This window comes from Leuresthes tenuis, unplaced genomic scaffold, assembly GCF_036924035.1.
Source record: "Leuresthes tenuis unplaced genomic scaffold, fLeuTen1.0.hap1 SCAF_6, whole genome shotgun sequence".
Taxonomy (NCBI): domain Eukaryota; kingdom Metazoa; phylum Chordata; class Actinopteri; order Atheriniformes; family Atherinopsidae; genus Leuresthes; species Leuresthes tenuis.
In genome coordinates this window covers 13,649,102-13,662,704 of record NW_027325360.1, presented here as the reverse complement: position 1 = coordinate 13,662,704, position 13,603 = coordinate 13,649,102, and the positions used below count along the sequence as shown (strand labels likewise).

The following is a 13,603-nucleotide window of genomic DNA, read 5'->3' as shown; positions in this document are numbered from 1 at the left end:
AAAGCCTAAACCGAATGTCAGCTTTAAATGATGGACTATCGTATGAGATCTTTTAATTCACAGTCGGTAATTCAGCTCGTGACAATGTTTGGCAAATTCGTTTTCCCCCTTCTTCTGCCTCTAACCATACTTTTTGTGTACCGTGTGCCCCTCTCTACCTCTCTGTTTGAGGAGTCTGCCTTTGACGTACATCTGCTTCATAATCCCCAGCAGTGTGTCATTGGCTTTAAAATCAGTCTTCAGTAAATGTCAGCATGGCAGTCGTATATAGGTCCACGTCAATCTGACTTGTCGAGTCAGTGCCAGGCTCACTGATGAATTGTTACCTTTAAGCTAGAGCATGACCGCAATGTTTGGTTTAACTTCTTGTGACCTTGAGGTCTTAGTTTACATACCGTATGCTTCCATCAACATACTTAAATGTAAGCTATATGAAACAGTCATAATAAATGTCTAAGAATCAGCAATAAATGAATCGGTCTGTTAATAAGATCAACCTGACACTGAAACTTTAATGTTGAAAAGATCTAACCTGAGCAGCTGAAAGTGCTAAGCGTTGCATGTGTCTGGAAAGAAATCAACTAAATATTATTCAATCTTTTAACAACTGTGGTGTTTATGTTCAAACATGAAAAAGGTAAGCACTTTAAATCTAAGCTATTAGGTGATATGGGGTATATGTAAGATAGTAAACTTTTTTAATGATCTAATTTGGTTCTTATTATTTGGCTCACCATATCTGCTTAATCATGTTTTCTCTCTCAAGGCTACAATGAGTTAAAGTAACCAACGTAAAAAAAAAAAAAAAAAAATTAAATTAAAAAAAAAGCAGTGACAGTAAAGTGAGAACAATGGAAATATTTCTGATGTGGTGCCTCCTTTAAAACAAGTACTTCTACAACACCCTACAAATAGTTTGTTTTTAATCAGTGTAAAATTCTGAATTCTGTCACAAGGACCACAAGGACTTGTACGTGGCTCTTTCATTTTTGGAAGACGTAAACCCCCGTTTGTGTCTGCACTACTAGAATCTGCATGCAGGGTCTTTAGGCACACTTCAATGAAGAGGACCCTGAATTTAAACGCAGATCTTTTTCCAAAGAGGGAAAAGATTACTTCAGCCCTTTGTCTCTTGTATTTCTACTAATGTCGCAGGAAAAGGGTAGATTAGGCACATTAAGCTAATTGGAGTGTAAGATGTCACTTCCTGGTGATAGTTTTAGATTACCATGCTTCTCACAAAGCAGCCTCATAAGCAGTCAAACCAGCTTTGTTTTTCTTTGTTGTTTTTCTTGCCCTAAAGTGTAACCACTCAGGAACAATCAGAAAACAGAAATTTCATTGCTGAGATGTACAGCTTTCTTGGCTTTGACTCAATTACCAACCGCCAGCAAGATGTTACGTGACATCAGGAGTCCTATGTGTAGTCTGGATACAAGCCGAAACAAGGCTTTGAAGGCTCCCCAGTCCCCGCTTTCTTCAATAAGCAGCTAGAACTGGGAAGAAGGGATCGACTAAACCACTAAGAGCAACCACCACCCACAACTGTTGCAAACAAAAATAAAAAGAGCATAATGCACACGTAATGCAAGCAAAAGTCAACTCATCTTTTCTAAGGAGGAAACGATGGGGAACACAATGAGCCCAACAATTATTTGCAAAGATTAGCTTTTGAATTTGGATCATTATAATGGATTTGTTTTGGCTGGAATCCAACATTTCACAGAAACTAGAGTCAAAAATCAACAAAACTTAACAATCAAGCAAAGTTCCTAAATAAACACTAAAATTGAAGCCGTCTTGTGAGCTTTATCACCGTTTTGCTATTTTCATTTCGAAAGAATAATAAAACCTAAAAAACAAAGCAATATCCTGCTGAGGGCCTGCATAGCAACTGCTATTTTGGTTTCAACACAGACCTCTTAAGAGCGACATCATTTATGTCCACATCTTGTTAAAAGGACAAAATGTCCTTAAAAATAAATAAATTCAATTCATGTTTGACTAATTTAACTATAACAAACTGCACTTTACAAGACCACAGCCGCGTCATTCACTGTGACATTAAAACAACGCCTGAAAGACCCCTGCTTCCCTTCCGTCTCTGGCTCCCACAGTCTTTTGCTGTACCTGCATTAAGGGAGAAACTGGACCAGCTGGAAACCGAGGGAACACTGAACAACTGAATAGCAGGGTTTGGTTGCCTGGCAACCATGGCGGTAGCTGGTGATGATCTGGTAATTTACGTCGAGTCATTTATTTTCACCCGTTTTTGTTTTTTTGTCATTTTTTTAGCACCTCTCAAAACTCTCAGTTAAAAGAAGTAGATCGATCTAAATTCACAACTGCCAGCAGTGGACAAGGTGGATGATCGGGGCGCTATATGGTCAAAATTTATTTCCATACATTAGGAAGGATTTATCAGAAGGGAGTATATACCAGAATAAAGCAAAACTGATGACTAACAGTATCAGTATCAGACTAACAGAGCATAACTACAAATACTTGCAAGCTGATATTCTACATGAACATGCCTAAAAAAACCTATAACGCTTTAGTCCACCTTTGAATGTAGAACATTCAGACTAATAAAAAGTTAAAGCGCAGATAAAGCGCAGATAAAGCAAGCATCCATTAGAGCGCCACCCATCTCCCACCCATAACATCTTAGCATTTTTTTTGCCCCCTGATAACCATTGATTGTTAAGGCCCTAAACACCGAGCCTTCCAGGCTGCAAACAGGCCAAAGCCACATCAGGCAAATCTGATCCAACAGATGCTCAAAGCATTGTCTAATACCCTCTTTTGAGCGACTGCCAAGCTGAGTTGCAGGTTAAATGACCAGACTCAAACACACCTGACACTTTCTGTTGGTAATTTAAGCAGCATACCGGGCAGATGTGTCAATATTGACAACAAATCCACAGATTTATGACTGAGCACACCCTGAATCTTGAACATCCATTCATTTTCACAGAGACAGTAATTGCATCGGCATCAGATAAAAGGTTTTCAATGGGTATTACCATACAGCCCAGTCAATCAATAACATTTTATTGATAATGTTCATATTGTCTACAGGACAATGAAAAAGGCACCCTTACGTAGAATTAACAGTGCTGTATACTTCCGTTAACCAATAAATCAGAAGTTTTCATCCATAGTTCCATTTTGCCAGTTGATTGGAGTTAATCAGCGTTCGATGTCGAGGATTCAGGGAATGTTGTGTGTCCTACAGATAGCGGATGAGGACTGATCAGGTCAGGAATCAGCTGGTTATCAGGAAAACGCTCGATAGGAAAACGGTCGTGCCATTTACACGGCCGAGAGGTTGCAGAAAAATTGCACGCTCTGTTCTCTGTGGCCCAACCTCTGGAGCTCAACTGCAAATTTCAAATATGAAACACTCACAATGCACTTCAACAGTGGGAGGTATGAGCTATGCAAAGGCAGATGCACCGATGGAGTGACAGCACATCTGTCAAAAAGCACTTCAAAGCCAGAAACTGCCTAATTGCTCTACAAAAGAGGCGAAAACGAAAAGAAACTTCAAAACACCATCACATTATGAAGCAGAAACGGCAATTCACTTAACTCCAGGGTAACAGTAAAGCGTTAAGCATTAAGAGTTCGACTACAGCAAACACATAACGTGTGGTTGCACATGCACATTACATTCATCTGTGCTTCATAACTGATTGGGATAACGTGCGTCATCTAAGTAAACGAAAAGCAAAGCGGCGCATTGATATTTTTCCATCATAACAGTTTTAGTGCTAAAAACATTGAAAATAAGAGGACAAAAGAAATATCAATTTTACAACAACAGAGGAGTTTAAACCTTGGAGCTCAATCCACCATTTGTGTGGTTTCCCTGGTCTGTAGAGCGAATGTTTTCTCCACACTGAAGACACACTCCTGCAAGTTGGGACTTTCAGAGCATAAACTTGTATATCTTCATTGCGTTGTAATAAAATGGAATGTGTATTGTTAGGTCATTTTTTTTCTCCTCACAATTCTAATTACACGAGCCTCTTCAAGGTAATAAGTCACCATCTCCAGCAGGCACTTGGCCAAACCAGCGAGACAACTGGGAGACAATTGTGAAGAACCAGCTCAGCTGAAGCAAGGATCTACACTGAAGTTTGAGGAGGCTGGACGACGAGATTGTTTAAACTGCCATGACATCAGAGGCCCCTCTTCTTTTGGTGGTTTTTTTTTTTTCCATAGTTCATTTGGCATTTGCGGGTGTAGGTTTAATGGATCAGGTTAAGGAATCGAGGTGTCCCTTTCAACCACTACTTTGTGTCTATTGACTTGAAAATAAAACAGGGGTGCAGCAGCATGCATCAATGACACAGTTAAATGGAAATTCTATTCATTTACAGCTTTGGATCAATTTTGTGCCAATACTGATAACATTTTAATTAGAGAGTACCTGAGCTACAAACAGAAAAACATGGTCTGGGGACCTTAAAACCATTTCATTATTTCATTCTATAGCCTTGATGTGGACAAGCATCATTGAGGAGGAGAACCCATTTCAGTTTTTACTATCATAGCTTCAAAAACCATGTATAACTAATTAATTAAAAGAAGGAAGAGAGTTAAGACTGTCAAAGTTTGTTCTGATCGTTTATCACTGCAGCACTAATGTTAGTTGACATGTGGAGATTATAAAAAAGGAATAAAACCCTTTAAAGAACTACATTGAAATTGACCCATTTGATGCAGACTCATCTCCCTTCTGGCATTGAAAATTATTAAAGAAGTATTTAGAGCCTCCGTTTCCTAAAATAAGATGATTTGTGTCAGGTTGGAGGGGGTGTTTGGGGTGAGATTATCAATGATTAAAATAACATATGACACACGTGTCTTGTACTCCATTTAAAAAGGGAAGTGCTTACTATGTCCCCGATGGAAAAAGTAAGTCGAGATTTATCTTCTTTTTTTTTTTTTTAGCATTTCTTAATCCGCGAGACTGCAGAGGCTGTTTGTGTTCAAAACTTTTCTTGGACCTTGTTAACTGAAATATGTCATGTGCATCGTCGAAGCTTGCGATATTGTGGGACCGAAATCTCTCTTTCAACTTGTGTCCTCCCTTTTCCTTTTCTCCTCTATCTCTCCTACCACTTGCCACTGTCTGTAAGTGGAAATGCCACAAAAACAATCTTGAAAACGCACCTGGATATTTTCTATTTGTGAGACCAAATGCAAACTGGGCCTCTAATCCCTTGAAGAAATAGTTCTTCCTACTTTCCAAAAAACAACTTGAGCAGATGAGTCAGGGTGCACAGACATTTTTAGAGGATGGTTAAATATCAAATCCAACCCTTATACATGTATCTGACAGTTACAAGTATAGAGGGCAAATCTTAAGGACTCAAAAAGACCGTTTTCTCAGTGCCATAACTACTCTCACTTTCCTTATCAAAGAAAAATGAGCAAATTTTATTAAAACACTACACTGACTCAACGTAGTTTATTAAGAGTCACTACGCAGAAACTCTGTTAGGTTTTACGGCAAATAGCTGAAATCAAGTAGTTCCTTCGATCAATAAAGAGACTTTATGGTCGATTAATCACTGAAATTTGGATTATAATGCACGTAAATACACAACAGTCCAATGGTGACACAATTTCCTCTCCCCACTCAGTCCCAGATATTTCTCATCCACAGCAGACTAAATCTCAGGTTCAACAACGATGGAATAACTGAAAATGTTGTTTGTTCAACTCAGATTTATGGCAGACAGTAGTCTTTCAATTTATTTTCAGAAAGTGCCTGTATCTTATGGGTTTCACACACACACACACACACACACTGTCTCTCTCCCTGCCGCTCGCTGAATCAAGCCGAGTCTATATGGGAGGTGTGAAGCTGTCTGTGTGCTCGAGGAGCAGAGAAGGAGGCAGAGATGAACACACACACACACACACACACACGGAGGGAAGAGATGGGTGATCACATTTTTCAACTGTTCAAAATGTGGGAAACCAGACAGATAGATTGAAACCAGGTGTGTCATAGACAGCCCAGAGATGGAAGGACACAATCTGAGTTTGAGATGTATGTCTCAAAATGCAGATGCAGAATTTTAGCGTTCGTTTTATCATCTAGTTATAACATCGGAGTGTTGATTTCAGGGTATATAAAATATTTCCCGTTCACAGCGACATGTTCAAACCACAGCCATGAAACACCTGAAAGAGGGCATCCCTCATATTTCTAATACTGTCCCCTCATGTATGTTTTTTTTAATGTTTTGTTTCTCTATGACCTCACATTTTTTTAAATCTATCAAATCTTAATCCAACTTCCTTTACAGTTACTAGACTTCACTGTATTAGCGTTTATATTTTTGCTCAGAGCGGCAATTTCATGTATGACCCTAGAGTTGGTAAACTCCTTGAAAATTTAAATCTGCTTCCCATATCAAATCAATTAATAGAAAGGCAAAGCGTGGCATCTAAGCTGGTCCACTGACAGAAGCGTGCCAAGAGGCGTGTTCCAGGCAGACATTAAAAGCAGGTAACTGTGTTATTGGAAAAGCGTACCTCAACTATGGTGGTTTTGGCTGCCTTGCACATGGGCTGGTTGAAGTTCCTGGCTGTCTTCCTGACAAACACAAGAGCGAGGCAGATATGATATGAAAACAGAAAAGAGATAAGATAACGTTAGAGCTAAACCCAGAGAGAGCAAACTCTCAAAAGCTTTCACCGTCATGTCGTACATTCAGCATTCAGCAACTGGTAGTTACTGGAGAACACTGCTCTCTTGTGGAGGAAGACTTTGTTACATCTACTAATTATGATTAATCCTCATGAATAGGGTTCTGACTTGTAATATATGAACACATAATTCAGAATGCGTCACTACTACTCAGGACAGTCATAAACAGGTCTAATGAGTTGCCTGTTCAACATGTGTGCTGTGTAGATCTATGTTTGAATTAACTAAATCACAAATAATGAGTTTGAGTCCCAACCCTGTCCTGAAATTAATTGTTTGTCACATTCTTTCTTATTTTATTTTATTTTTTTTTAAAGGTCAAACCAAACTAACCGCCCCTAACTAAACTAAACTAACATTTCACTCTGTAGACTGACACCATCTTAGTGCAGCAAAATCTGACTAAAGACACAATCATGGTGATGTAACCTAAACTATGGCAGGAAGGAACATAACGCAGCAGGGATGACTTCCCCCTAACACAAGTCTGTGCTACTGTGTGATCTCTTTTCTTGTAGTAAATTCCATCAATTACCTAAAAACAATGTTGCCTGCCTTGTCAGCTTTCCAAGCCTTGATCAGTGCAAAATCTCCGGTGATGGATTTTTCCATGATGTAGTGCCTGCCATTGAACTCCTTTACCTGCGAACAGCGACACGCAAGTGAGTAACTCGTTTCAGTAAAGAATGGACAGTTAACTGTTGGATTGATCGTCACCATTATTACACACAGCAAACAAAAAAAAAAAAACATCAACAGCATTACGAACGTCAGCTCACCTCTCTCTTCTCGCTAGAAATGGCAATGCTGCCGTCTTTGTTGTACTTGATAGGGGAGCCTCCCTCTTGGATCAGAGTGCCATAGCCAGTGGCTGTGAAGAAGGCTGGAATCCCAGCACCCCCTGCTCTGATCCTCTCTGCGAGAGTACCCTGTGGGGCAAAAAAAAAAAGAAAGAAAAAAGAAAGTCACAGATAATGAGAAAAGTACAGAAATAACATTTCCACCAAGGTCACAAAACTTCTAAAACCCAACATGTTGGTGTGGATTCTAAGTCATCCAGCTTATGGTGATCCTAGGAGACTGAATAACAGCAGCTGGACTTCTTTTTCTTGGTTCTTGAAGACAGTTCACCACTCATCCCAAAGAGTTCTTTGGTTCTAACAAACTGACCCACCTCTGTGTGTCAGTGACTTTAACAGCCCTCATAGTGTGAAGAGTCTACTAATAAGGTTTTTACCTTATTAGTAGACTCCCCACCAACTAATTAAAGATGAAAAATCCTTTCAGATGAGAGGTGACATGTCTTCTGACCCCACAATTATGGTGCTACTGCTGCCATTGACTTTTTACCATGTTAATTGCAGAGCTGTTGACTGAGCAATGCGTTTGTAGTGAAGAAAAGTCTTTAAAAAGTTAGATGATGTTTGGGAATGAAAGCACATGATGCCATGGTAGAAAAGCAGATTGATTGATTATTCAATTAAGCAATCAATGTCTCTAAATATCTGCACGGTTTAAGGCCCATGAATGAACCAAACAGTGGGTTTGGAGAAAAAAAAATAGATTGATGATTTAGATAGAATTAAAGTTTTTAGGAAAGATTTGGCCGGTGAATATGTCTTCACTGGTAATTCCAGCTTCTTTGTGGGTAACGTATGAACCTTTTTATGTGTTTCTGACCAACCTGCGGCGTTAATTCCACTTCCAACTCCCCCGACAGATACTGTCGCTCAAACTCTGCATTCTCTCCAACATACGAGGAGATCATCCTCTTGATCTGCTTAGTCTGGAGCAGCAGGCCCAAGCCAAAGTTATCCACTCTGATCAAAAGAAAGACAGAATTACAAAAACTCTTATGTGGGCCAATCACACTTCTGAGTACTGAACAAATGACAAAACAGTGAAGGGTTTATAATGGAATGGGGGAAAACGTCACGTGTTCAGATGCAGCAGAAGGGGTGTAAAACACATTTGAATTTGATATTGTTAGGCCATCTCCTACATAGAGTTTCACACCGACATACGCACAACATTTTTTAATTCATTCACAATGAAGAAAACGTGTTTCGTTCACATTACTTAACCGTTACTGTGCTCAATTCCTAAACTATGTAGCAAAGGTCATATCATCACAGATCCAAAGAGGGGTTTTTCAAAGTTGTGATGGGCCAAACCGAATAATACAGTCCAGTCGTGTCCCATCCAAAGCCATATCCAAGGTTCATTAGACCAAACACAAATTAAAGGGCTAGAGGTTGTTTATTATGTGGTCAAAACTCCCCAAAAGTATTCTGAAAAACAATGATTAAATAACAAATCGGGTTGACTGACGTTGTGAAACTGATACTGGTTGACAGTTTTTGTGCAAGCTCATGTATGCACCCTCTAGTCTCTCTTTCCTCTCCCCTGTATTTTTTTTTTTGTTGGAGTATCAACAATCAGCGAGTGAGTTCTCCCTCTTTTCAGTGTCCGTAGACGCTGAGAAGACAGACCCAGTGCTTTGTCTTCAACTCTAAACTCAGGTCAGCTGACAAAATATCTAGGTCAGGTGCACTCAGAATACCAAAAACAAATGACTGCGATGAGTGTACTGCCTCACAGCCAGACTGTCACACACACACACACACACACACAAGCACATACACACAAACGGCACGTGTCATAATGCATAGTCCATTTAAAGTTTGGCAAGAATAACTATCGATTTGTCATCTTTTGTATGAAACTGGTAAGTGTGTGTGTATGTGTGTGTGTGCATGTGTTGAAGACTAAACACTCTCAACGGTGAAAACTCACTGGTGAGGGAAGGTTTCAGTGGTGATTTTGAACACAAGTACCCCTGGCTTGCATACAGGCTCTCTTGTTGAGACGGCTGAATGCCTCTCATCTCGTGTTACAGAGCGCAAGGAGCCCGCTGTGTCAGAGCTCTCCAAAGCAAATCAGTAGTTTCCTTTAACTCATTCATTGCTAGTGAGACACAGCCAAAATGAAAATGAAAAAGTACTGTTTCTCCAAGTAAGCACAATATCAAAAACAAAATGACAACAAAAAAAAACACTGTTGGCGTATTATCACCTTCTAAATCATCCTATAACTCTCAGCTAAAACTGTGTTCATTTCTCTGCAACGATGCAGCTTTTAGCAAACCAAAGCTACCCAAATTCAGTGAGCAGTGCATTTACCGATTAGCTTTAGGAACAAAATAATCATCCTATGTTAAACATATGTTTCTTCTGTGCAGTATTCCATCCCTAAACCTAGATAGAGTTGTCTAAATTAGTCATTAGTCAATAGTTATGAAGACTACATGGCAGTAAATAACGTCTTCTACAATATCCTATACGTAATATTCCTAAAAATTGACAAAAGCACAAATAGTTAGGGGTGTGACGAGATTAAACTCAACGATATTTCTCGTCACGTTAAAAATCTATCTCGCGAGATTTATGAGCCACCCGAACTTCTATTTGTGACCTGTGGAGGCAGTAATGTGCTTCTCCTGCCAGAACCTAAAGAATGAGAAGGAGAAGAAGAAGAAGAGGAGGAGGAGGAGGAGGAGGAGGGGAAGCAGCAAGCAGCCAGAATGACGTCGGAAAATACCGGTATTACCACTGGAGATGCCCCGCCACTTTCAAATCGTTTGTTGGGCAGCATTTTGGGTACTCAGCGGAAATGATAAATGGCACGAGAGTGCCTGATAAGTTGTCAGTGGTCAGTGACATACTTGGTCAGCCTCTGTTTGCACTATTTGCACTCTGTATTGACAGAGTAGAACTTTGATTTGGCTTTGCACATAATATTGTTTGCATTTGAAAAAAATAAAAAAAATAAACTTATCTTATTTTAACTTTTATAAATTTTAGTTTTAGTTTCAATTCGTGGAAGAAAATTATTAAAAACTCTTGCTTACATCATGCATGTGAGGAGTTATAATAAAACATTTCAAAATGCATGTGCAACTCGGTTAAATAAGTCTGTTGGTCCAGTCATATATTTTGTCATTGTAGTTTTCTTAAAATCTCATCTTGTCTCGTTCTCGTGAACCCAATATCATGTCTCGTCTCGTCTCGTCTCGTCTCGTGAGCTGAGTGTATCGTTACACCCCTGCTAATAGTATACCAGTAATAGTAAAACAATTTGAGCCCCTGAGGCTACTCGTTCTTTGCCAGGTTTTGTTTGACAGTATCAATAAACAATTGAGACATTTAACAAGACGCGAACGGAGAAGAAGGGGAGGTTCTGAGTGTCTTCTCTCCAAAGGAAAACATTACGTGAAAAAATCTTATTCCCTTCAAAACCTCTGACCTGCAGCACTGGGAAATTAAAACACAATACAGATGTAAGCAAGAAAACAATGGAGAGACTGCACGGAAATGCTCAGAAACTACATAAAAGAGACAATATTGTTAATATAGAACATGCGAACCCTAGCCTCTATCAGCAAAATGAATCTTTTAGAGGGCAAGTCGCGAAAATCAAACTCCAAAAAAAAAAAAAAAAAAAAATCACAATCCAGATGATTGTTCAATCACGTACCACATTGAATTTGAAGAGAAAGCGAAATCAACTTCAGTCAATCCAATCAAACTGCAATGTTCTGTGGACTTTTTCACAAAGCCCAGCTTTGGCACTTCAGTTCTGAAATACTGTCAGCATCTCCAATGCAAAGCTTATTACAATATGACAATTACAAAGTAATTACAATTACTTATTACTTCTTAATAAGCACTAGGTATTACAACACCTAACACAGCTGATCCACAGCGTTGGACTTCAAAATTTCACATTGATTAGATTGACTTTGAGTCATAAGGCAAAGACCATCTTAAGCAAAGATAAAAAACAGTCCCTTTCAATCCACAACTTCAAAATGTGCTTCAAATCCACACTGAAGGACACACAGCTAATGGCTCAAGTTTCAGTGTTGCTGTATAAACATGGATTAAGATTCACTGGGTGCCAGCACTCTATGTGTTCAAATCACAGACATAGATTGAACACACAATCACCCTCAGCCACTGAAGGAGCGGCTGGCGATGCGACACACCTTTTCCACGTGCCTGCAACTCTGATAACTTATCAGTGACCGACTACTGTGCGTCTCCATCTCAGGTCAGCACTGACGGTTTGAAGACAGTTCAAACAAAGTCACAGACACTTTCATCACAGACCGGTTTATGCCCGACACCTCTTCAGTACAAGTCAAAATGAAGAATAAGAGTGACCGTGCAGTTTGGTTACAGCACGTGACTGTAACCAAACCCCTGGTTAGATGACCTCGCACACACTTACCCTGCATTGTTACTGACTGCAGTGATACCCTTTACACCAGTCTTCAGTAAACTGTTGATGAGGTTCTCTGGTATGCCACACAATCCAAAGCCTGTTTTGGAATACAATAAAGTAAGTAATGCACATTTAAAATGACAAAAAAAAAAAAAAATCTGAGTGAAAAGTGAACCATGCCTATTTAAAGTCGAACTTTCACCTTGTAGACTGGGAACACTGCAAACTTGTTGGGAAAATAAACACAAGATGATGATCTTTTCAACTATTACGATTGACATGGGAAAACCCAAAGTCCAGCAACCTTGGCTCAAGGCCCAGGGAATTCTAGTCCAGTGGATATTAGGGTGTCAATATGTTTAATGTTCCACTGACTGAGCCTGTTTCCCATATGTCTTTTCCCCTTCAGGTAGAAGTCTGACGCAGTGGAAAATGTCAAACAATGTCCCTCTCGACTAGACTATAAATAAGAGCTGCAGATCGCGCTGATAATCAAACAGCATGCTCAAGCTCACTCTGCAAGTGGTCACAGCGCATATTGTTACACATAACTTTTGTCATGATCTGTCTGTGTTGTAAGGAGTACCCCAGAGTAACCCTGGTGTGTCTTTTATCATTACCTCCAACAAGAATTGTAGCTCCATTGGGGATATCTTTTACAGCTTCTGTGGGATCTGAGTAAAACTTTGAATTTCTCAGGCTGGAGGTGGAAAAGAAACAGCCACAAACCTGTGAAAAGTGGAGCAGGTCATGAGGCAGGTGCATTGAACTTTATACATGTAAGAACATTTTGCAATAAAGAAAAGAAGTGCCCCGCTTCAAGCAGTAAGCAAAGTACAAATGATCGTGAAACAAATGCATCCAAGTCAAACTATTAAGTTAATAAGGGCCAAATGCCTATGAGCAGTTAATATGCTTGTACAGGTTTAAATGGTTGATCCAGTTTATTCTGCAGGGAAAGGGAAAGGCAAACATGACTGCTGGACAAATCCTACTACAAAGGGAAGGAGATTTGTGGATGTCCACAGCCAAAAATCCCAAACCAATAGCGAGGCCTCAAATCTAGAATCATAATAAAAGAAAGTTACATCCACTGAGTAAAATTGTATTGTGTCAAATACCTGCAGCAAGGAATGGCAGATAAAATCTGAGATATAAGATCTGTGTCTGTATCAACAGTGTACTGCTGGTTATTTATAAATGAAACATACAAAAGGCCAGCCTTAGAAATTGACTAAGGTATTAGAAAGATTTAGCAGGTGAATCTGTGATAGTAGAAAATCAATCACGCAGGCGCCTTTGTTTTCTGCCACGCATACAAGGTACTGCTCGTCAAAAACACATCGTGAGTTTTGAATCACTCAGCTATGAAATTAAACGTGTGACACGGTTGACATTACGGCTCCTGAAAGTTGTCAAATTTGTGCTGAACATTGTAAATGTACCGACGTGAGAATTCACGTCGGGTTACGCAAATTGAGGTGAATCCACAATAACATTGGAAAGCACACTAATGCAACACACGAACAATGTATGTACAGGGATTAAACGACCCAATATCGTCTGATTCGGGAAAGGTTCATT

The 13,603-nt window shown here is 39.6% G+C and overlaps 1 protein-coding gene across 1 annotated transcript in view; it reads right to left on the bottom strand.

The window, feature by feature from the left end:
* oxct1a (3-oxoacid CoA transferase 1a) overlaps positions 1-13,603 on the bottom strand; it is a 39,367-nt gene that overhangs the window by 25,454 nt on the left and 310 nt on the right. The window contains exons 2-7 of the mRNA XM_072387732.1: positions 12,640-12,748; positions 12,026-12,116; positions 8,418-8,553; positions 7,513-7,662; positions 7,269-7,375; positions 6,559-6,619 (exon numbers count right to left, since the gene is read on the bottom strand). Coding sequence (XP_072243833.1) covers positions 6,559-6,619; positions 7,269-7,375; positions 7,513-7,662; positions 8,418-8,553; positions 12,026-12,116; positions 12,640-12,748 — 654 coding nt within the window. The remainder of the gene's footprint in view (positions 1-6,558; positions 6,620-7,268; positions 7,376-7,512; positions 7,663-8,417; positions 8,554-12,025; positions 12,117-12,639; positions 12,749-13,603) is intronic.